Genomic DNA, 25804 nt, shown 5'->3' with positions numbered 1-25804 from the left:
TAACTTTTTAATTCCGAAGTGACTTTTATTTATATTTATTCAGGTAATTCAATTGTACAACGAAGTTATTAGCATTATGAAATCCAATGTTTTGAAATATTTTCCCTCGGCAATTCTCTTTATTATAATTTTTATAATCTTGAAGAGATTCTCTTATCAGAAGATTTTCATGCATTCAGGTATTTTGCATGATGTCTAATGTGATCAGCAATAAAGGTTGCAATGAAATAGTAGCTATGATCATAACCCTAGAAGGCAAAAATACAGGAGATAACAGTTATCTACCATTTAGAAACATCAATATTAATAAGGACACTGAATAAATCTCTTTTGTTACTTAATTTGTTTATAAATAGCTAAAATATTATAAGTAAGGTTTAATCAAAATCAAAGTTCTCATACTTGTACTTACACATTTTCACCGTGTATTAAAAGAGCAGTAGAAATATGAAACATCCTGCATAGCCTAGTTTCTAAATGCCACAATGTATACGCAAAGAGGAAATAAAGCATTAATTCCATGTGCAGAATAGACATGTGGTCATATTGACAAGGATTAAAAGAAGTAAACTTAGAGCTTAGAAACATGAGCAAGACATTTTAGTTCGACAAGAGATGCATACTAATAATACTAAAATACAAAATAAGCACATATAAACAATACAGAAAAAGAACATAAAAATGCCCCAAAGCTCTATGGTTTGGGAAGCCAAAAACGGCCACTATAAACCACACAAAGAACTCTACCTCCTACTGTAAAAGTATATCATAACCTTGAAGAGTAATTCATTAAACCCTGACATTCCTTAGCAATATATCAAATTGGGTAAAAAGTCAGCAAACCTTTTGAAAACTACTGTGAAACAGGAAAAAAGAAAAAAAAAGTAGTGTGCCAAGCAGGTGAAACAGAGCTCAGTCAACCCATCCATTAAAATTAGGGCATCAAAACCAGCACTGGTGTTGTAGCTCAGTGACAGAGTGTTTTCCTAGCATATGTGAGGCACTGGCTTCAATCCTTAGCACCACATAAAAATAAATAAGCAAAATAAAGGTATTGTGTCCATGTACAACTAAAAAAATATATTAAAAAGTAAAATGGAGAGGCAATCCTTTTCCCTTTGAGAACGACAAAGTAGCAGCCTTCAAAGGTGGAAGAAAAATATTGATGTAGGAAGAAATTTCTAAGGGTGTTAAACACCAAATAATTTTGGAGATGGCCACCCACACTAAACACAAAAGAAACAAGGTAGAATAAACGGAAAAAGATAAAAGTCTTAGATTTCTTTTAAAGTTTTAAACAAGAAAATCATCTCTGAAGGATTTACTAGTTAAACTTTTCTAAAGCACATAAGAAATAAAAATAGATCTAATAAAAATATCACTGGAGTTTTAGGGAATAAGGCAAATCCCCAAGGTTTTGATGAATCAGTAAATATTTTCCATCTCTTATTTCCAGAGTTATATGGAATGTATATCATGGGAACAGCAGTTACTAAAGTTTTAATGTAAAATCATCAAAGTAATTTAAAAGCAAACTATCTTCTATTGTGGAAGTGAATCTGACAGGAGGTTGTCAAGATCAAGGCTGAGACCTGGAGTTACTTGGTATGACATTTCTCAGATCAGCTCTAGATGTTAAATTTCGAGCTAAAAAGCAGATTTTTGTTTAAATTTCTATTATTGATGGATCTTTATTCATTTTTATTTATTTATATGTGGTGTTGAGAATCAAACCCAGTGCCTCACACATGCTAGGCAAGCAATCTACCACTGAGCCACAACCCCAGCCCAAGAGCAGATTCTTATATAAAGAAAGAAATTTAAGAATTGTTAAACAAATACTTGATTTCTAGGCCACAAAACCTTTGCAATTGAGGACTAAGTAGTATCTGCCATTTTTCACAGATCAAAAACATGGATCTGAGAGAAAATAGGCAGAGATGTAGGGAACAGATGCCTCAAAAGATTTGTGTGAGAAAACCCTAATGGACTGAGATGCCCTATTTTTATCCTTCGTTTCATGGAAGCTAAAGGCCTTGCAGTTTTCCAACATGATAGACAGCCACTGTTGCTTTTATTACTATTCTTTGAGAAGTTCCACGGTACAAGAAAGTGCCAGTTTTGAGCTTGCAGGAATGCACTGCAAGAAAACAGTACTTCATCCTAACTCCAAATCAAATGTCTTTAACTTCCATAATGATATTTAAAGGAAGATTCACTTTTATGAGAAAACAGAAAATCCTAGTTATGAGGGACCAAGAACGATTTTTTTAAAAAATGTCAATATAGAGGCAAGCGAACAAATTTCAACTATTGGTATACATTTAGAGCTAACTGTGTCATCCTTGATTAGTTTCAAGTCCTGTTTATAACTGTTATTAAGTGGGGTGGCTTTCTTTATTATCTTCAGTTTTACCACTAATGAGTTGGGTTGGTATGCTAAGCAGCTTGTGCAATTGCCTATACTTAGTGACACTTGAAGGGATCTTACTTTCCTCTTCTACCTCACACTTTAAATGGAAAAATCCTTGGTAGTAAAATTCCGACTCCAGGAGTATAAAAATAAACACATTCTTTCATTCTTGACTCTCAGAAAGAAGCAGTGCTTCAGCAGCTATGATGGACATTTACTCTAACAGGCAGTGTTTTGCTACATATTTTCTAAACCCAATTAGAAAAGTTGGGATATGAATCTCCAGGTTGTTAAGTCTCTTCAGAGTACTAACAAGCAGCCTGTTGAAAGGTATTCATTTGCTTACTTAACAAATACTGACAGTTCACAGGCTAGATAACTGTGCTAACAGAATACACAAATGAGTGTGAAAGTCCTATATTTCTAGAGCATTCTGCATGTTCTTACTTGTCTATTAAGAGGCAAATCATGTGTACAGTTTACCCAACTTCATTCCTTTACCTCTTTAATGGTGTCAAATGCTCACAACTTATGCTCTCTCAACTATCTAAAAAAAAAAAAAAAAAAAAAAAAACTATTGTTTGAAAGGGCAGAATTAGCACATGGGGATTTTTTTTCCAAATAATTTTCCTTTTTATATTTTGGCATCTGGGAACCTACACTGGGAAAAAAAAGAAAACATTATGTAGCAGAATTCTGATAGCTAGTATATAAAGATCAAATCTTAAGATCTTAAGAAGCCTCAGCCAAAATAGCCTTTGAATCTTCAAAAAAGTTCTGAGACTTCAGGAGACCAGATAGCTTCTTTTTCTGGTCTCCAAAAGGGAATACTATTTCTGCAAGTTTCATCAGTGTTAGGTCAGTGAATTTTTTTCATTACATAACTTCAATAACTAAAGATAAGAACCATTAGGCCCTTCCCTTTTGAGGCCAAGATCTGATCTTTGAATACTTGCTCTCAGAATTCTGCTGTCTTTTGTTATTTTTAGTTTAGATTACCTGAAATCGAGATATAAAAAGAAAAATTATATGAAAAATCAGTCCCCTGCACTAATTACATTCTCAATTTTTTGACAGTTGACAAAGTATATATAAAAATTGTGAGCATTTAACACCATTAATAAGAGGTAAAGGAATGGGCTTGTATAATCATGCACCATTGTTATAATTTTCTTTCTCCTTCTTTACATCATTTATGTATATATAACCCTTGTCATTTTCATATTATTTTTTTCACAGCTTCTATTTCAGAAAGAAACACAGTTATACTGTACTTATCATCAAATGATAAAGCAGTTGATGAAACTCTCAGACCTCAGGTAATCTGAGGTCAATGGAAGGTTTTAGAAAATCTGAAAGTAGCCTCTCTGGAGCCACTACTCAAGCATGTCCACTAAGTTGTTGATCCAATTACAACAAATCCAATCTACTTTAGAACATGTAGTTCACTCTTCCTGACCTTGCTGTTAAGGAAACTGAACAAAAAATTGTGCCTGAGTTCAAGACTGATTATGAATTTAATACTTTTTTATTTTTTTCAGAAAAATTTATTGCTCAGTCTTGACTCCTCATAAGTATAGCCAGCCACTTTTTTTTTTTAATGGTTCTGGGGATTGAACCCAGGGGTACTCTACCAATGAGCTATATCCCTAGCCCTTTTGACTTTATAGATTGATTGACTGATTGATTGATTGAGACAGGGTCTCACTTAGTTGCAAGGTTGGCCTCTAACCTGCAATCCTCCTGCCCAGATAGGTGCCACCATGCCTGGCTCAGACAACCACATTTTCTTCATTGATTGGGATATATGTATTTTAGAAAAAAATAGGTAGATTTATTTTTTTCCTCTCCTGTGTGTTAACTTAAGGCTGCTTTTGTAACTCCAGAGATTTTCAGATTTTGTTGGCAGGCAGGAACTTTTGTCTATAGAAACAACAGAATTTCTTGGCATAGGACAAGGCAATCCAACAGAGCTAATGCCAAGAGTTAAGGTTATTTGGGAAAAAAATATGGTTCAGTATGTCACTTACAGCTACAGTTAATATAGTTAAATGCACTACTCCACTTATAATCAAACTGGTATATGGATTTCTCAAGGCTGGTCGTTGATCTAAAATGTTAATTGTGATGGTAAAATGTTCAAATAAACCTAGAAAATATTCTATTACTTAAGGATGAAAATTCAAGAGACAACAAGATATATATATATATATATCTCAAAAAAATATACACACACACACACACATATATATACATATGTGTGTGTGTGTGTGTGTGTGTATATATATATTTTCCCCATATGTTCAAAATATCCTTGTAAAGGACGTTGCTAAGATCTACTACATAAACTATAGAGTCAGCAGGTTATGTACATTTTCTCTGGTGCTAGCTCTTACTCCATTCCTTTGCTCCTAGGATCACATCATGTTGCCTGGGAATGGCTAGACAGATGACAGAGGACAGCATTTGTAGTCATGACTTTGCTTCTAGTCCCCATTCTACCAGATACTAGTTGTTTGACCTTAGATAAATAGGCTACCTCTCTGAGACTGTCTCCTCATCTGTAAAACAGATGGACAGGAAAGAAATGATCTCTCATTTGGTGGTGTAACGACTGCAAATGAGTTAAAGCCATGAAAACATTTTGTAAACTATAAGGAACCACATTACACACTGACTACATTTATTTGAACATTTACCATCATAATTACAATGGCTGATACATTACTCTTAAACATGAATCAAAAATGTTTTTAAAAAATCAGCATTGTCTATGATTTTCAGTGTTCATTACTCACCCTGAAATAGATTCTGTTTATATTATGCTCTGAAGATTATAAATACTTTTTTAAAAAAGCAGAATTTCTTTACTTAAAACTACAGTACTTCAGTGAAGGAAAATCTCCAATCCAACTGAAATTCAGGAATTATTTTTAAATCACTGGGAGTAGTACAACAAAGTAGCATAAAGGTCAAATAATGCAAAGCACATATATGAGAGGAACAATGCTCAGTTTCTAAGGCTAAGATGTGCATATGAAATGCAGAGTAATGAACAGAAAAGCTTGTCCTTATTCTACTGTATCAGGGTGCATGTGTAAAGAACGATACGTTCACTTATGTTAGCGACTCAGTGTCATTCAAGTATTAAGTCTTGACAATAGGGAGAAAATTAAATAATTTTCATTGCCTAAAGCTTTCCCATTTCTATCAAATTGGGTCTCAGATATCATGAATTTAATAGGAAAGCTTTCACTTCTAGAGTCTTAATATAGTTGAACTATCTGACTAGAAAATAGTAACTTTATATTCTAAAATAAAGAGATTTACTATGGAATCCTGTTTTTTAGATTTATTATTTAGAATATCTTAAGTTTCCTAGTACTTACCTCCTGTAATCTAAAAACAACAGGGATTTTCTTTTCTGAAGAGGCAGAAATAAAATGTTCAGGGAGTAGCTGTCCATCTAGCAAAAATTGGTCATCTTTCCCTTGATCAATTAGTATGTCAAGCTGAGTATCTGGATAGGACTTTACAAGATACGTCGCATCATATGCCTGAAAGAGGAAATATTGAAAACTAAACTTAAAAGTTCATAAGAAGATAGTCTTCTGAATATAGTATGCCAAGATCGAAAGAAAATTTAAAGTTATTTAAGCTCTGAGGCTGCTTACATCAGACATATGATTTAAAATTTAGTAATAAAGTGATATTTCTTGGTTAAGTTAGAAGTAATTTTTATTTTGAAATAAAAATATAAATAAACCATTAGCAAAATAAAAAGTAGCCTCAGAGCATCTTTCATGACTCAATAAAATTAGAAATTTGGGTTTTGTGATGGTTGTTAGGCACAGTCATCTCTCAGTATCTGTGGGGGAACTGGTTCTAAAGGTCTCTCAAACACCCAGTATGTGTGGATGCTAAAGTTCCTTACATATTGCTATAGTATTTGTATAGAGCCTACACACATTATTCTGCATTCTTTAAATCATCTTTAGATTACTTATATAATTCTACGTGTAAGTTTATTCTCCGCTCTAGAGCCTTAATTCGAGGGGTTAGGCATATATCTATGGTGTGTAAGCTTTTTAAAAACTTGGAAACTTAAGAACAAGTATTAACGTTATCTAGGACCTACCTTCCATTTATTTTCATCTGTTCCCAAATATCCGCTAAAGACTTTTTTGCCCCAAGGACAATGCACTGGGTTGCAAATTGGCGCAAATGCTGACACAGACTTCAGAAAGAAAGGAAATTCAAAAATAAGTTTAATTTTGCTAAATCAAATATGAATAGATATTTTCAACTAGCTTAAAAAATAACTTGCAATGAAAATCCCTGTGAACAATTTTTCTTTTGATATATTACAGGCCTCCACTGTACACCTCTCCATAATACAGTCTTTTGTATACTCTAAGAGAGCTAATAATTATAGGTGCCCAAATAACATAAAACCATGGGTTTATTTAATGAAGGTATAAACAAAAGTTTGTGTTCAGAGTTTCTACTACTTTTTCCCCTGAAAACTAGTCCATACTAATATGAAACAGCTCGTTCTTACCTTAGTGAACATATTATTACACCTGAGACATTATTTCTCTTAAACAGTGAAAGAAAGCAGTGAGGAGGAATACCTTCAACATGACAAAATTTTTAACTCAATTTTGTGTTTTGTACAATGTTGCTTTTTTCTTTTTTTAGAATTTTTTAATATTTATTTTTTAGTTTTTTCAGTGGACACAACATCTTTATTTTTATTTTTATGCAGTGCTGAGGATCGAACCCAGCGCCCTGCGCATGTCAGGCGAGTGCACTATCGCTTGAGCCACATCCCCAGAACCTACAATGTTGTTTTCCATTGGATAAAGGTACAAAGATGGAATCTCTCAGCTTTAGAATATTTATCAATGTATATATTTAACAATACCTTTATTAAAAACAAGTAGATTTTATACAAAAAATTTAAAGTTGCTTTTATACCTCAGACACAATAAACTAACTGCCTTATATTCACAAAATAGAAAATAAAATCCTGTTTCCACTGTTATACTATGAAATTGCTATGAGAAATATTTTCATTTCTCAGTAGCACATCTAAAGTAAATAATCTTTACTACAAGTGTAAAAAGTTCTGGTTCAATCCCCGTCATTGCAAAAATAGAAACAAACAAGGAAAAGACATCTTTACTAAGGGAATTAAATGGGTTAAACAAACCTTGCTATACAGAGTAGCTTTATAATTTTAAAAACAGAAGTAATCTTAAGATGATCATTGCTTTGACATTTCCTTTTCAACTCTTGAAATATGCTCTGCACAGAATGACACTCCATATGTGGTGGTTACTAATCGTGGCTCACTTAAACAAACAAAAATGTAAAGCTATAAAGCTTCAAATAATAGGAAAAGCTGAAAATGATGTTTTTCAATCATGCTCTAATTCAGTTTACATGTAGATGCATTAAGAGAAAATTCTTAAATTTCTACAAATCATGAATATTTTCTTTAACCTCAAAAAATTAAGTAAATTTTTCAAAGATTCCTGGCAAAAGTATAAATAAATGACAAACTGTCACAATAACATTAATCAAATATAACAACTTTTAGAGTTCAAAACTAGAGTTTGAATAAAAGTAATGGAAAAAATAAGCTACATTTTATAAACTTCTAGTAGGCCAACAAGAAACCACTCTGATGGAATTCCTATGCTTCTGATTCTATAACATGTCATGTAATCAAACTTAATACCCTCTGTCAATACCCTGAAATTCCCAACACTTAGAAAAAGTTTAATCCCAATACTACAACATTGTCATAATTTTCACATCTGAGAATTCCTAATATCATATTATTTAAGAAAAATATTTATCCTTAGGCTTTGGTAATCTTACTTTATATTTTCCAGGATTTTTCAAAGCACAAATCAGAGCTCCATGACCTCCCATAGAGTGGCCAAAAATAGACATCCTTTGGGGGTCCACTGGAAAATTGGCATTTATGAGTTGTGGAAGCTAGAAAGAATTTAAATATGACAAAAATTATCAGAGAAAGTAAGTTTAGGCTTTTTCAAAGTTATATAAAATAATTACACAATATCCAAATCACATTGTTAACATGTTTTCAGCTGATAAAGACTAAAGAAAAATAAAAACAAAAACTCAGGTAGACAATAGTTGTTAATATCACTCAGAATAACATAGGACATAGAATTCTTTAAAAGCAACTTTATAGGAAGATTATGCAGAAAGAGCCTTTAAAATGTTCCAAACTTTTCACCTAGTAATTTCACATTTTAGAATACATTTCAAGGGAAAAATCCTTAGGGGTAAAAAATTATGTACAAAGACAATTAACATAGTAACATTTGTTGTGGTAAAAAAATATACACAAAAACATAATGTATTATTTTCCAATGTAAAATGTTTATTTCATTTGGCAGAATATTATTTAATTATTAAAATAAGAATAATACTGGTATTTACTTTCTATAATTAAAATAAAGAAAAGCAAAAAAATTATAATTATGTGAAAATTAATCACAGAAAAAACTGCAATATACTAAAACACAACTATTATTCAGAGTGTAAGACTTATTTGTTATTAAAATTTTAATTATTGAGTTTTTAATGATGTAATAAAATCATAAAATTTTTTAAAAATGCATAAACTGTACATAAATATTATGAATAGAAGTAATGCTTTACCACTTATCGTTTCTAACTAAGCCTTGTTTTATCACTATGAAATACATTTGAATGAACCATCTGTCAGGAAATCAAAGGTTATTGCTTATTCTATTTTCTTTGATAAGCTGGATAATATATACATTCTCAATAACTATTAAAATCTTTAAATTCATACTTAGTATTAATTTAAACTGCAGCAAATATCATTATAACATTAGTAAACTTTGCAATCTTCACTAAGGTAGTTCATAAAAATATATGAAATAGATTCACCAATACTATACTCTAATTTCAAATTCTGAGAACTGGAAGGACTTTGTGTCGAAAATTAAACTCTTTACAATTATCGGTCAATAATTAAACTACTAATTAAATCACCTCCTCCGTTACATAAGAGTACATTCTGTAGTTAGTCTTCCAAGGATCTTCAGTGGCATTCACATAAAACCCAGCACCAGTGCCAAAGTCCCAGCTCTCATCTTCCCCTTTAATATTGCAGCCACCTGTCAAGAAAAAATCTGGTATTTTTATCCACTCTCTGGTAATTTATTTAATAATGTACTTTTAGATAAATATGCAAATCCATTTGCATTATAGCTGTTCAGGAACTCTCTCTTTTGGAGTACTTGGTAAGACTGTATTCCTGGACCTCCTGGCCTGGTATAGGGACCATGTGACTAGTTCTGGCCAATAAGGTGAGAGGGAATGACCTGCCAAACAGAATTCAGCTTCCAAGGTAAGGCTCATTATCTTTCTTTGTTCATGAAGTTCCATCTATGGATTCTGAATATATGTTTCCTGTTTTATAGTAAGTGTCCATAAAGAAGTTATCTTTCAGAACTATATAGAGAGCCCCTTCCTAATAACCCACCCCCTCTACTCTATTTCTTTAATTCTCTTTACTACTGTGACAAGCTTGTGCTCAATTTTCTATCTTGAAGAAAAAGTCTTCTAATGTGCTCTGATATAATTCCCTCCTGCTTCCACTTTTCACTCAGAGCATGGTATTTTAGAGTCATGATGTCACTTGAAAGATTTAAGAGATAATAGCAAAAAATGAAACAAATTATATAATGTACATACCATTTATAACTTAGTCCTTAAATATTTAAATTTTTATAGAAAATCTGTAGCAAGAATACTTACGAGGGCTGGTGTCTGGAGCAATGACAACAAGGCCATGTTCTGAGGCAGCTTGATGATAACCAGATTTTGATATAAAATTCTGTTCTGTGCAAGTTAAACCTGGAGATCAAAAGCACTGTTACTGTTATCTCGTGTTATACTGTGAATAGTTTAGAAACTTTTAACCTTTTTATAGTACAGGAAAACAAGTTCACTTGTTGTTATTATTTTGCTGTAGATATAAGTTGAGTAAGATTTAAGTTCCCTTTCTTACAAAATTTATAATAGTATAAATCTAAGAACCATCATAGGTTAAATGATTCCATCATTATCCTTTCAAAGTCACTTCCTAAATTTTCAAACCTGAAACTCTTTGGACCAGATGTGCTTGGGAATTCAGAAAATTTCAAACATATAATGGCAATATAGGGCATATGTTTAACAGGAAAACAAGCCCAGCAGGGTATACTGTCCAGTAAGTTGAATGAAAACAATTACAAAAATACTACATCAATTGTTACATTACTAAAATTGATAAATTAGCTGAAAGTGTTATTATATCAGCATAAAAACTTAAGTATTCACAGTAAAAAAAAAAGCTAATACTATGGCTATCATAACACAAAGAACTTAAATATACAGATAGTTCTCAGCAAAAATCCTATAATTTCTCACTGACCTAAAAGGAGAACAACAATGAACATAATATCTTTCTTAAATTCAGTTTTAGCCCCAGTTTTTAGAACAGTTTCTGTCATTTTTCCTAGTTCTGTGCATTTCAGTCATGTGATAAAGAGATAACTTAATTCTCTTACCATAGGTTCCTAAGACTATGGATGACATGAGAATGACCAAGAATGAACCAGCAATAAATTCTTGAACTAAGCACCACCTGATAGCCCTTTTCTAGCAGTCAGTGAAAAATACTGCATCTGATTATTAGCAATATCAAAACTTATTGATATGCATGAGGAAATATGGACTACAAAACACTTTTATAGTTGCTAATTAAATTCCCATAATAGAGAGCACAGAGACTTATAGTGTGCCCATATATATTGGTTAAATTAATAATCAACAGTAAGACACAAAGTTACAAATATCATTACAGGCATTTATGCTTAAACTCTGTTAGGACATAGACTTTCATCAGTCATGGCAGAGCAATAAAGTGGTTTGTCTACCTTATTTATTTATAATTGTATAAATCAAAGAACCATCATAGGCTAAATGATTACATCATTATCCTTTCAAAGTCACTTCCTAAATTTTCAATCCTGAAATTCTTTGGACCAGATGTGCTTGGGAATTCAAAAAATTTCAAATGTATAATGGCAATATGGGGGCATATGCTCAATAGGAAAACAAACCCAGTATTGTTCAGTAAGTTGAATGAAAACAAGTAAACACTCTGAAATCCTTTTGTCATCATTTTTCAAGGGCATTGGTTAGACCATCTTACCTTTTTTTAGAAAATCAAGACTTAATTTCCAAGGTCTATCTGTTCTTCAGAATCTCACTGAGAAAACTCTTCTGCCATTTAATGTTCTTGCCAGTATGTTTTCCAGTCAACTGAGTCATAGCATGATGAAGAACTGCCCCCACTACTGTCAAAGTTCACCATTTTGCAGACCTCAATGTAAATGTGTTCAAAGGAGAAAGGGTTATAGGGTAGAAAGCAGGGGTCTGGGATTTCAGATGGGATCTGTTTCTAAGTGTCACTCAGCCTTTTACTAACCAACTTAAAAATTCTGAGTCTGAGTTCCTTCATTGGAAAAATGGAGAATGCCACCTCTTTCTATATCATAAGAAGATTAAATGTGATTAGATGTAATGATTTTTGAATTGGGTCTCGGACAGACCAAGTAGTACCCTGCACTTGAGAAATTAAAATCTGTTAGGTGCCAGTTGGAATGCAAATTCCTTGATTAAAGTAGGGAGAGTGAATTGTAGAGGCACAGAAATGAAGATAATTCAACCAGAAGGATTACTCATTAAGAGTACATAGATAGTTACTAATTATAATCTTTTCAACCTAGGAGCTCTGGAGGCTGAGGTAGGAAGATTCCAAAGTCAAAGCTAGCCTCAGCAACTTAGTGAGTCCTGAGCAACTTGGCTGGGGATGTTTCTCAGTGGTTAAGTGCCCCTTGGGTTCAATCCCTAGTACAAAAAAAAAAAAAAGAAGGGAAAAAAAACAAAACCAATAAACCAAAAAACTACTCAATCAACCTCATCTATATGAAGAGATAAATTTTTTTTGGCAACAACACTACTGAGCAATTCAATTAAATGATTATTAGTATACTCACGGCTCTGCAGCCATAACATTTTTCATCACCTCAAAAAGAAACCCAATGCCCATTAGCTGCCATTCACCATTTGTTCTACCTACAGCCTCCAGACCCAGGCTACCACTACTCTACCTTCTGCCCCTATGGATTTGCCTATTCTGGGCATGTCATATAAGGGGAATTTAACAATATGTTGTCTTTGGTGGATGGATTCTTTCACTTAGAATGTTTTCAAAGTACAACCACATTGTGGCATATATGAAGGCTTCATTAATTTTGTTTCTTAATAATATTCTATTTTGTAATAATATTCTACTACATTTTATTTATTATTTTATCGGTTGGTAGACATCTGGTTTGTTCCTAGTTTTGGGCTATTACAAATAATGTGCTATGAATGTTCATATTTCTGTGTATACGTTTTCAATCCTCTTAGGTTGTATAGCTAATGAAAGAATGTTGTGACAGTCATCTTAATTTGCCAAAGACAGGAATCACCACATGGGGACTATCTTTGAAGACTTCTTTAGATGTTCTGATTTTAGCTAATCTGTCAACTTTAGCAACTTACTGGTAAGTAAACACTTTGATATCCTTTTGTCATCATTTCTCAAGGGCGCTGGTCAGACAATCTTACCTTTTTTTAGAAAATCAAGACTTAATTACCAAGGTCTATCTGTTCAGAATCTCACTAAGGAAACTGTTCTGCCATTTAATATAAATAAAACAAAAATTCTATATTTTACCCCCAAAAAGCTCAACTAATCTGTTTTTATACATTTCAATTTTGGTTATGAATTAATCTGATCTCAGATTAAGTGTTTAACCAAAAGTTATGACTTTAGTAGCTCTCGTCAGAAACAATGCAAAAAGAACAGAGACTGAATACACATCTGGACTGTGAGTCAGAAAACCTGCTCAACCTTACACTGTTATGTGACTTTGGGCAGTATTCAGCTTCTGTGGGCCTCAGTTTTATTTCTATGAATTACATGATACCTAAGGTTATATTTAGCTACATATTACTATGTATTCTATAACAATTAAATGTCTAATTTTGTTGCTATTGCTATTTGCCAAGAAAAACTGGTGTTCTTCATTTGGTCATCGAAGTGCTTTGTTGAATTAAAATGAGATATATAACTAAGTCTTTTTTCTAAAGTGAACATTTATTCTCATTTCAAATTGGTGCTTGGGGCGTTTCCTTGATATACATACATAGGGAGGATTTATTAAATAAATGTTGTAAGAACCTATTTTAAAGAAACGACAGCTCTCCATGACACAATTTGGGTGCCATAACTCTCTCCTTGTAACTCTTTCTTATAAAGATGAAGTGCTAATATCTTGTGAAAGAGAAATTAGCATAGAGGTTCAAAACTACTAGTGTCAAAGTCTTACTCTCTCACAAATCTATTGTACAGTCTGATTAGGAGTATTATCCAATGAGTAAGAAGCATTAGTGTTCTTTGTGACTTTCTAGATTGTTGTAAGAGAAGATCTACAGAGGCCAGTTAAGATATTATAGAGAACACTGCAGGAAGGTACTTGTCTGTGGTCTACAATTAGTGTACCATGGTGCTCTGGTTCCATCTAACAGTGTTCTATTTGGCAAAGTCTCTACAAACTGCAGAAACGCTTGGGCAGGTATAAGTTAAATAAGTAACTTTCTAAACCTTCACCTTTGAGCCCAGGACTGTACATTCTCTACAAAGTAACTTGGTCTAATTGAAAAAAGAGTGAAGTAAATCTAATTCCACAGGTCTGAAGTTTTCTTAAGATAAAATTACAAAGCAGGTGATGATAAGCCTCTATTTTATAAGAGGCTCAGAAAGCATACCACTGAGTCAAAGTTAAAAGGTAAGAAAAGCCAGTTAAAAGGAAATTGCTTTATAAAACTCAAATGTATAATACTCACCAGACAACCAATACAGTGCAGGGCACTTTCCACTTTCTGCCTTTGGTGGTAAGTAAATAGCAAATTTCATTTTGCACTTCAGCTCAACACTATAATTTTAAAAACAATCATCACAACAAAATATTAATGCCCTTTATTAATCAAGTCAGAGACAAAATAATTAAGCACTATGTAAAAAGTAAAATATATAATACAGGTCCAAAAAAAGTGGTTGAATATCTAAACTAAGTACTTCACCTAGGCTTAAGGAATATATTGTCCCTTAAAGAAAGAAGAAAACCTGTTGGGCATAATGATTAACCAATGTAAGGCTCTGCTTGGAATGGCACAGTGTCATTTTGAATAGAATAAATTTAAAAATAAATGTAGACCTCATTGTAGCACTTCTATTATTAAAAAAGAAAAATTGTTCCTATTTATAAAGGGATGTATGAAATATATCAGCTTTGATAAAAAATTAATTGCAAATATTTTAAATTACATGCTGGTTCAGGAGCACTGAAATGTTCCACATCCTTAATCTGTTTTTTCATCATAATATTTTATCAAAATCACTATTATCACAAGTAAGATAATTTTGATAAAAACCATAGAACATTCCCATATAAACAGGCATTTATGCAACCCTGACCTTGCAGATGGAGTTTTAGATTTACTGCTTCAGAATAGCTCTTTTAAAAAACTGTTACACATATACTTTAAATAATAACAACAAATAGTAAATAGTTCTACAAACTCTATATGAAACTAGTTTTTCCCCACCCTACAACCTTTTCATTTGGCGCATTCAAGAGATGATCCATTTACCTCTTATAGCTAATTCTTCTAGCATTTACCCTACATCTATGACAGGTCTTCATTTATTCCTTGATTTTTCAGTTTTAGTTATTATTTACTGAATTTCCATTATGGAAGAATTTTATTTAACTTCCCTACCTTTGTTCTCTGTACCTCCCTACATTTCTCCTCGCCACATCCTCTCAATATACAATTTTAGTTGATCAGTACGAAGAAGCTATAAATGCTATTTAGAGATGAACCATGTAGTATGCCAGAACTACCTCCCTCTCCTTTTAATGCTTTTTTGTTTTCACTGATTTTTTTTATTCTTTTTGTTACTTGACTATGTTGACTTTTTAGGTACAGACTCCCACAAAGACCCCATCATTGCTAGTGAGAAATTTTCTGTACGCTCCTTTCCATTCTCTGAAAATGTTTGCTTTTATTTTTCTACCCTATTTTAAACATCTTTTCCTGTGGATGATTAGAAGTCATAAAAATTTTCTGGCAGCTGTTTTTAGGTCTTCAACTAATGTTAGGGAAATTAAGCTGTCTTCTTTCATGATATACCACATCAGATCCATGACCAATTCCAGAATATTTGTTATCAACTGGCTTAATAAAAAGTGCACAGTCATGTTCCAGGATAGTTGGTGCCTTAAAACCTTTTTGTAAACTTAAAAATTTGTTAAGAGGAATAAAAAGATGTTAAAAAAGAAAAGAAAAGAAAAGGAAAGAAGGAAGGAAGGAATGAAGGAAGGAAGGAAGGAAGGAAGAAAACACAAAGTGGCACACGCAGGGGAAAAAAACTGATAAGAGAGTAGATCTCATGTTAAGCATTTTTACCACAATACTAATTTAAAAAAAAAAAGGCCTATTTCAACCAGCTGTGTTATAAATGAGGTCTAAAGCATATTTCAAACAGTGGTATGATTATCACTAACATAAAAGGAAAAACAAAAAAACAGAATTATCAAGTATACTTCTGAAACTTCTGTTCCTATCATGTCATTACGATGCTGCTCAATTACCAAAAGAACAGAATGTCATACACAGAAATTTGTTATTGAGATGGGGATAGGGAGAAGGATCAGGCCATAACTACCAGGCACACAAAACTTTAAGGCTGTGCCTCTCTTCAAAGTTCCCCCACCTTCAAAGGGAGCAAAGCAGAAGCAAAACTATTAAATGGTTAGTAGGATCCTGGAGCACACAAAGGATTACATTCCAGAACAATTCTTGAAAGATAACTCTAAATGACACAGGATTATACAATAAATAGATTACAGGAACTTAAGTTTATAGTTCTCTACCTTCTGACTTGAAGGTAGAGAAACAAACATCAGAAGGTAATCATAAGCTTATTAATTAATGGTAAAATTCAAAGCCTAACTTTAGACAAAATTCTAACCCATCTTAGAATACCTGAGAAATCATAAGTATATATTCTCTAAGACCACAGAACATCTCTCCTCAGTGTCTGCGCTCAATTCTGTCTTTCTGGGTGTGTACTGACTGCCTCTGCTTCATAAATCAGCCTGTGCCTCTTACTGGTGTGTTTTGAAATTCGTCTTGCTGCAGATATCAAGATAGTTGTTGTCCTGAGTTGAGGTCCCCTTCTTCCAAGGACCTCCTTGGACCCCTTTCCCAGTGACATTAATGACACTGAGTTTATTTTATCACTACTTCAACATCAAAAATTCCCTTCACCCAGTTTCATAAATTTCCTCTCAAATACAATTAATTCTATTTCATTTTCTAAAAATGAAACCTCATCAAAGCAGTACTATTCAATAGGATTTTCTACAATAATGAAAATGTTCCATATCTATACTGTCCAATATGGCAAATTCTAGTCACACATTAGCTAAAAATGTTCTCAGAATTTTTAATGGCCCCATAGATGTTTTCATAAAGTTTTAGAAGGCCATCAAACACAAATCTGGAAGGTATTCTTTGTTAGGCTCCACAGTCCAACCCCTACAGAATTAAGTTTGGTGAAACTGTCATATAGATAACAAGAGAAACCACATTCAAAAGTGAAATGATATACCAAAATATATAAATATTTGTTTAAAATTAGGCAAAACAAATAAAATTGAACGAGATATCTAAAGCTGTGTACATCTTCTTAATAGTTACCTGTCATGTTCAAATACTTTCTGCAATCCTCCAAAGCACTTGTTGCTGGAAATCTGTTTCAATGCCATTCTTTTCCTATTAGTGAAGATTAATCTCATTAATTTCTAAAAAAGACTTAGTTCCTGAAAACTTGAAATGAAACTCATTGTTTCCAGATCAATTACCTAAATACACAACTGTCTTCCATCCAGAATTTTTTCACATGCCATTTTTCTGATAAATAACATTTTGAAACTAACTTTCATATTCACATTTATATTTGTTACTTGTACTTGATTCTCGAACATTTTAATACCTTGTCATACCTTTAATAATTTACTATTGCAGACTGCCCCAGATTTAAAAAAAAAAAAAAAATCTCAAGTTAGTAATCGACCAGTTCAGTAGATTAAAAAATATTAACAGTCTACCTGTCAACTGTAACAAAGAAGTCAAGGAATGGGTATTTTTAATTATGGTTGATTTTAAAACAGAAGGAAGATGATGTGCCTATAATTATTTTGATGACAATATAACATTATTGATGATTAACATTATGATAGGTATTTTTCAATATGCTTAACCAGATCAAATTATTCATCCTCTGAGAGCTTTTGAGAAAAAGTGATACATAAACTTTAGATTAATATTTCTCCTTTTAAATCAAACCAACATAGATCTGTTATTAGGGAATAAAAAGAACAGCTTGTTGTACAACATAGGTCTGCTATTTTCTAAATAAAAAGAACAGCTTGTTTTTAGGAAATTTTGAAGTTTATCACTTAATTTTTCTTTTCTCTCCAACAGATCTTTTTAAGTGTCATATAAAAGTAATTTCAAACTTACATGTAAAATGTTACACATTATATTTTAATAGTAAATACATGGAAATAATTGGAAAACCATTTATCTGTTGAGCAAAGAGGAATGAAACTGATTATAATGTGTATCTCTCAAGGGAATATTACCTTCCCATTCCTAGAAGCATTACATTAAAATATAAAATGATAAGTTCTATATACTAAATAAAAAGTCCAGATACCAGAAACAGATATTACCTCTCTGGTGGTTTTCTTCAGTGAAATGTACTACTATAGGCTGATCAGCTGCAGCTTTAGTATTATTCTTACAAAGGTATGTTAATAATAATCTTAAAAAGCAAATTTGGAAATGTCTTTGCAAAATTCCAAGTGAGAACAGTTTCAATCCTGTCTTCAAGCAATCCCTTCAGTAAGTCCAAATACTTAATTTTATATTAGAAAAATGGGATTTAAACTCAGGAAGTCTGACATCAGAGCCCCTTCTCTTAGCTGTTTTGCTGTCCTGCCTCTGTAGAGGATCATTAAGTACTTAAAAAAAAAAAAAAAAGACAACCAAAACTTGACTGGATTCTATAGGATTAGGGTATTACAATTCCAAAGAGAGAAATTAACATCTCTTCCACTAGTTTTTGTTTTCAAACTATAAAAAAAAATCCTTAAATGACAAATTGTTTCATAAGATGTTATTTTATTACATTTTACTTCAGTTTTTCTTATTCATGATCCTATCTTAAAGAATAAAATTATGCAGGGGGATACTGTATAATATTTATATACATAAATCATGAGACCAAAGAATAAAATTCGCTAGATCATTCTACATGGGAATTTTCTTAAAGCTCTAGGAAGTATGTAGGCTTTCTCAAAATATGGTACACTGGACACATATGGTACTTAAGGGGCACCTAATAATTACTATATTTCTTGAATTTATGAATAATATTTTGAAGTTCTTAGATACTATGTGAAACTTCTAAAAATCACCTTGTCCTTTATTTGTATCACATACTTTGTTATTCATTAATTTTAATAAACCACAAGTCGTCTATTTCCTCTGCTCTTTGAATATTCCTTAATTAAAATAATATTCCTTAATCAAAACTAAATACTATTCATTTGGCCAGAAAAAACATGGTTAAAGTATTTTTTAAAAAATTGGGAGAATGTTTTTTAAAAAACCCATCTTTTAAAGTCCCCCCCACATAACTTGTTTTATAAACTACCTTCAATTACAAATTAAGAACAATGTTAAGTTTAACAACAACAAAAAAAGGACATAAACTAGGAATTAACATGATATATAATATATAATTATAAAACGCTAGGTAGTTATATTTTTCAATAGAAATTGTCTACGTGAAAAACAACAGATGTTTTAAACAAGTTATTATATTTTTTTTTTCCATTTAACCCATAAACAATGAAAGCTAAGTTTACCTGTCCAATTGCTACTTGCTTTTTAGTCTGCAGTGAAGGGCAGATGATCCTGAAAAAAGACCAAATGGATTATAAATTACAAAGTTTTTTATAGCACCATTACAAAGATTATGATGAAGCTGAAAAAGTCCTATTGTCTACAGCACACAGAGTTAAAGAGGCAAGAGAAAAGGAAATTGCAGAAAACGGAAAAGAATCCTTAAGAAAATTCACAGAGAAGGGTTTAGTAGCTTTTTCAGACCTCAACAAGTTCCTTAAAAAGTTAGAAAACATAGTTGGGTGCAGTGGCTCATGCCTTTAATCCCAGCTGCTCGGGAGGTTGAGGCAGGGGGATCTCAAGTTCAAAAGCCAGCCTCAGCAACTTCGAGGCCCTAAGCAACTCAGGGAGACCCTGTCTCTAAATAAAATACAAAATAGGGACGGGGATGTGGCCCAGTGGTCAAGTGTCCTTGAGTTCAATCCCTGGTACCTACCTCCCCACCCCCAAAAAAGTTAGAAAACATGAACTCCAATTCTGAAAGGTTTTCATTAAGAATGCTCATGGTGTATTATCTACTTACAACCAAACTTATAATTTAAAAAAAAGTAACAAGAAAACCATGAATATATTTCTGAAAAGTGATACCTCCTCAAGAAGAGTCTCAGACAGGTCCTCCTGGAGGTATCTAGAAGAAGGCAGTAAGACAACAGCTCCAAAAGTGTATTCCTGACCCAAGGACCTTCCAGTGGATAAGATGTGAAGGTAGACCATGATATTAATGATCTTCATCTTGTGTAGACCTGGGCTAATGTGTGTGTTTGTGCCTTTCTATTTAGTGAAATAGTTTAAAACGTAAACAAAAAACAAAAATAAAAATTAGAAAAATATTATAGAATAAAGAGAAAAAAATATTTTTGTATAGCTGTACAATGCTTGGTTTTTAAAGTAAATTACAAAGTTTAAAAAGTAAAAAAGTTACAGTAAACTAAGATTAATTTATTACTGAAGAAAAATACTTTTTAGAAAGTCTACGGCAGTATACACAACATCCTGGGACTTCATTTTCACTCACCACTCACCGACTCACCCAGAGCAACTTCCTTCCAGTCCTGGAATCTCCTTTCATAGCAAGTAGCATATATTGGTATACCATTTTTATCTTTTATCCAGTATTTTTACTGTATCTTTCCTATATATGTATGCAAATAGTTTTACTGTACCTTTCCTCTTGATATATAAAGTTACCATTGTGATACAACTACCTACAGTATCTGTACAGTAATATGCTGTTTATAGACAAGGAGAAATAGGCTATATACTATCTAGGTTTGTGTGGGGACATTCTGTGATATCCACACAATAATGAAATCACCTAATGATCCTTTTCTCAGATAATATCCCAGTGTTAAGCAAGGCACCACTGCACCTATTTGCCACAAGCCCTGGTAACTGGTCAAAATCTTTCTTGGAATAAGAGTACTATGAAGACTTTTTTTTTTCTTTTTAAACAAATAAAAAGAAGTGTTAAGGTATAACTTGGAAATATGTGATGCAGTCAACTACTGAGAGTCAAGAAAAGAGAAGTAAGGACTAAGAGAGTAGAGGAAGATGGATTTATCTAGCTAAGAATTGTGGGTCAAATTTGTAATGTTAGCAGGAAAAAGAAGAGAAGAGATGAAGGAGGGAGGCAGACTAAAGGTCTATGAGTTTACTACACATGGTGATAAAACTGACTTATGAACTATGCTAAAGTGACCAATATTAAGTAAAATATACATATGGAAATTTACATAGTACCAATTGTGTGTCATTTGTCTGATATATGTTTCATTTAGGTTGTAATATAGATATATATTTAGGTCTATAACAGATTTTGTAGGAGAAATGGGGTACTAAGAACCAGTTTAAAAAAAAGAAAAAACAGGTAAACACAGGTAAACACTAAAACAAACAAAAACCAACCCGCCCCCTTCCCCAAAAAACCACCCTCAAGACCAAACCATTTTATAGTGCACCACCAATTCCCCCAACTGGCACTGTAAAATGTATCCAACTGTTCTAGAAAGTTCATGAATGGTGTCTGGAAAAGAAAGGTTCACTGAACATGGCTTGAACATGTCAAGCCAATCAGTAAAAACTATTAAAGATCATTGGGGTTGTAGACAAGTGGTTGACTGACTGCCTCAAACGTGTGAGGCACTGGGTTTGATCTTCAGCACCACATAAAAAAACAAAATAAAGATATTGTGTCCATCTACAATATTTTAAAAAACTGTTAAAGACAGTAAATATTCTTTATTCATAACATACCCACTTTCTAAAAGGTCAAACAGTCAAATCTTACTGTTTTCTTATTGAAGCTAAATGTCATCCAGAAATTCAGGTTCTTTGTATTTTTGCCCATTCTTTCCATTTTCTCGAAAGTCTCAAAAGTTTTCTTTATATCTACAGGCAGAGCAACAATAATCCCCAAATCTGAAATGCTCCAAAATCTGAAAGTTGGGTGCACAAGACACCACAATTGGAAAACTCTGCACCATGAAACTTTTGCTTTATGAATAGAATTATTTAAAATATTGTATAAAATTACCTCTGGGCTTTGTATATGAGGTATGTGAAACAGAAGTGAATTCTGTTTTGGTTCCATCCCCAAGATATCTCATTATGTATCTTCAAATAGTTCAAAATCTGAAATTCAAAACACTTCTGGTTCTAAGCATTTTGGATATGGGATAGTCAACTGTTACTTGTGGTTTTGGTTACCATTCTGACTTCTTGAATTTGTATCTACTTCATTTCCAATATGTCCCACACTACCGATTATTAACAACCTGAACAGTTGTCTGCAAAACAACAGACTGCAGCGCCAACTGCTGGCTGCAACTTGTTTTTTCATATTTGAAATGTTTCAACATTGCCCTTTTAACTCCCACTACCACCAATTCCAATTATATATAAGATATTAAAACTCAGCCTCCTACTTTCCTTCTAGTATATCCCACTACAATTCTAGCCTAGGATTTTAATCCATTTAACTTAATGATCAATGGAGCCAAGAGGACCTACGCGAAATTGTTGTCATTTAATTTGAATGCTGTCTCCCTGATAACCCCATCTGAAATGGTGTCCGGTTCCCTACTGAACTCAGAGGTCATTTTACAACCTGAACTATTATCACGCAATCCAAAGATGCAGGTCCCCCTGGGCACGTCCTTCGGCGCGCGCGAAGGTAGCCTGTCGTGTCCCCAACGTGTGTGGGCTATTCCCTTGGCCCTTTGAGGGCGCCACCATTGCGCCGAGGGAGGCCCGTTTCCTCGGTAGAATAGGAACACTTTTACTCGGTGCGGTGGCAGCGCATGTAGACAGAGGGAACTGTTTCTGTAAAAGGGAAAACACTGTCCACTGTAGCGGGCACTAGACAACCAGAAGCTTCTCCGGGATGCAGCACGCCGAGCGCCCCGGGTCACACACTGTTAGGAGCTCGGTGCAGGTAAATGGATTAGGGAGAGGAGCCATGCCCGGGACAAAGTCTGGCCTCGCGCCACAGTTTGGCAGCGTTCGGGCGCCGTCGCGTGCGAGCCGCCATCTGCGCCGCAGGCCTCGGCGTCAGCCCGACCAAGCCTGGTTTGCAGCTGCTGCTCTAGACCCAAGCTGGCCGAGGACATTTGCTGTTTTACCCGTACCCAGTCTTACCTACGGCCGTGGCAAGGGTGCCGGTGGGGACGCAAGACGCGGCAGGGAGGGGAGGGCGGAGCCTCAACATGGCCGCCGGGGACCCGGCCCGGCCTGCCCCCGCCCACACCGGGATCCGCCCCTTTCCGCTAACCCCGCGGCTCCGCCTCCTTGGGCCCGCCCTCTCTCTTACTTCGCTCTTCCCAGCAGGCTTTTCGCCTCCCCGTCTCCGCTCTGCAGCAGGGTCAGTGGAGCGTGTTAGAGGTTGGACCGCTTTACCTTATCCAGCGACTGTGCGCGCACTCAGAGCCTTCCGGGAGAAGTGAGCAAGAGCTGAAGCTTTAGTAAATCTGAGGGCTGTCTCCACTTAAGTCGTGGAAAGGGTTTCTGTGTACCACTGTACAGTTTTTAGAAACCAAAGAATAATTTCAAGACCCCTCTCTCTCCACCCCCCAATTTTCAGTTCACCTACTTGGTAGATGGAATTAAGAGGTATTTGGAATCTTCAGTGGCAGACACGTAGTACAAGCTCCGTCAGTGCCAAATGATCTCCCTTCGTCCCTCGACAAAAGTTGAACTGTGCGAGAGTTGCTGGTTGATGATTTGCAGCAAATCACCCTTTGTCATTCTGCTACTGTTTAAGCAAACTAAACGTCAGTGTACTTTACCTACTGAGAAAATGAAGCATATTGAGAAATTTAAACATGATTTCGAAAGGACCAAAGTGTTGGTGTGTGTTTCACTGTTAGATTAACAGACCCTTTCCTCTTGGCTTCACGGGCAGGCAACCCGTGCATTTGCCTTAGGTCAGAAAGAACCCTTGCTCGGTTTTATTTTCACAATAGTTTTTTTTTTTTTTTTAAAAAAAAAAAAAAACACCGGCCCTACTTTTTTGTTTTGCTCTGGGTCCTGCAAATTATGTAGCTTATCTTGCTATAAGGAGTGGTGGATGAAATGACCTCAACGGAAATTGATATAAATATGGATGAGCTGCCACACAGATTACTGCCAGTATCTGTTGTGTTGCTCAGGTCCATTTTGCCATAATAATCTTTATACTGAACTAACTTGGGGACTCAGACTAGAAATAATGTTTAAGAAAAAAATAATGTTTTTATTTTATGAAAGCATTGAAATGAAAAATTACTTTTATGTAAGCCTGAAGTCCTTTCCTACAGGGTACTTAGGTTAAGGCAGTTGTGATAATAATCAGAACTAAAATTTCTTCATTAAGCATAAACTAAAATTATAATAGACCCCAAAATTCTATTTCCTTAACATATTAGGAATGTATATTATTATTTGAACATGGAAGCAAAGTGAACTGAAATAAGAAAGTAAGTTGACTTTTCTAACAATGAAACTATATTTAAAAATGGATAAATACTAACTACTAAAGAAACAGTCCAAAAAGTATTTGTAAATGTGTGACAGATTTACGGACTCTTAGTTTGATCTAAAATGAATAAGATAGAATCTTAGGAAGACAATAAAGGAATGAAATGAACATGAGATGAATTTGTCTACTTAAACATCTGTGGGAAAGGAGATTGTCTAAGTCAGCCATGGCTGCTGTATCAAAAATACTACAGACTGGTTGGCTTAACAGAAATGAAATCCTCATCATTCTGAAGGGTGGGAAATCCTATATCAAGGAGCCCACTAATTATATTTCTGGTGAGGGCCCTCTTCCTGATTTTCAGGGGACCCCTTCTTTCTATAACCTGGCTTGGGAAAAGGTGCAAATTTTGAACACTTCGTCTTCTTATAATAACACTATAGTTCCATTAGTGAACACACCACCCTTATGCCATCCATAATTATTTCTCAAAGATTCACCTCCAAATGCTGTCAGATTAGGGATGTAGGCTTCAATTTATGAATTTTGGGGAACACAAATGCTTATTCAGTCTATAGCAGAGTTAATTTTTAGAAAGTCTAGAAAAGACATTCATTATACATGAAAAATGATATATTGGATGTAAGATAAGCTACTTGAAAAGCAATTTTATGGCTTTTCCACAGACTGGATCAGGGTTTATTGTCCTTAGCACTGTTGGTATTTGGGGCCGGATAATTCTTTGCTGGGGGTTGGGGGGGGGACTATCCTTTGCATTATAGAACATATTAGTAACATTCCTGGCTTCTACCTGCCAGAAGCCAGTAGCTTCCCCAACAAACTTCCATTTCCAAAACATTTCTAGAAATTTTCAAATATTTACTTGGTGACATGTGAAATGGAGATCCAGGACTGAAATCTAATAGTCTGTTCTAAAATATAAGCTTAGCTTGTAAAATTAATAAATTCAGGGCTTGGTCTAGTAATATGCATTTTTGAGTCATCTCATATCATTTATATAGGAAGTCAGTGGAGTATACTCTAAAATATTAATAGGTCATAGATTTTTGTTTTCACTCCTGAAAGGTAGATCAGAATAAATTACAAATTAAAGTGGGGAATGTAGAGCCCATCTGTCTAATAGAACTTCCTGTAATACTGGAAATGTTCAATATCTATACTCTCCAACAGACCTACTAGCAATCATTAAGAAACTGAAATTT

The 25804-nt window shown here is 33.9% G+C and overlaps 1 protein-coding gene and 1 long non-coding RNA gene across 4 annotated transcripts in view; one reads left to right on the top strand and one right to left on the bottom strand.

Moving 5' to 3' along the window:
- Positions 1–23851, bottom strand: Esd (esterase D). Of its 3 annotated transcripts, none has more exons than XM_046454286.2 (10): positions 23715–23851; positions 19591–19639; positions 17354–17428; positions 14432–14520; positions 10244–10342; positions 9476–9600; positions 8303–8422; positions 6552–6650; positions 5803–5970; positions 1–248 (listed from the first exon to the last, which is right to left on the bottom strand). In XM_046454286.2, the coding sequence occupies exons 3-10, from the start codon at positions 17419–17421 to the stop codon at positions 168–170; spliced, it is 849 nt and encodes a 282-aa protein (XP_046310242.1). In that variant the 5' UTR covers positions 17422–17428; positions 19591–19639; positions 23715–23851; the 3' UTR covers positions 1–167. The 3 variants fall into 3 exon arrangements, with proteins under 3 accessions (XP_046310242.1, XP_046310241.1, XP_046310240.1); XM_046454285.2 differs by lacking the exon at positions 23715–23851 and adding an exon at positions 23264–23382; XM_046454284.2 differs by lacking the exons at positions 19591–19639; positions 23715–23851 and adding an exon at positions 17518–17635.
- LOC124099230 (uncharacterized) overlaps positions 9523–25804 on the top strand; it is an 86171-nt gene continuing 69889 nt past the window's right edge. The window contains exons 1-2 of the long non-coding RNA XR_009227767.1: positions 9523–9833; positions 12950–13086. This is a non-coding gene — a long non-coding RNA (uncharacterized LOC124099230). The remainder of the gene's footprint in view (positions 9834–12949; positions 13087–25804) is intronic.

Source organism: Marmota monax, unplaced genomic scaffold (assembly GCF_021218885.2).
Source record: "Marmota monax isolate L192 unplaced genomic scaffold, Marmota_monax_Labrador192_F-V1.1 WCK01_AAM20220418_F8-fsc00011, whole genome shotgun sequence".
Lineage (NCBI taxonomy): Eukaryota > Metazoa > Chordata > Mammalia > Rodentia > Sciuridae > Marmota > Marmota monax.
This window is presented reverse-complemented; position numbering and strand designations above follow the sequence as displayed.

Coding starts and splice junctions, on each gene's coding strand:
- Esd (XM_046454284.2), bottom strand. CDS start 17,540: ATGGAAGACAGTTGTGTATTTAG. Junction 9,601..10,243: donor TGCTCCAGACACCAGCCCTC/GTAAGTATTCTT, acceptor TTTTCTTGACAG/GTGGCTGCAATATTAAAGGG. Junction 249..5,802: donor TTGTTTTTAGATTACAGGAG/GTAAGTACTAGG, acceptor TTTGCCTTCTAG/GGTTATGATCATAGCTACTA.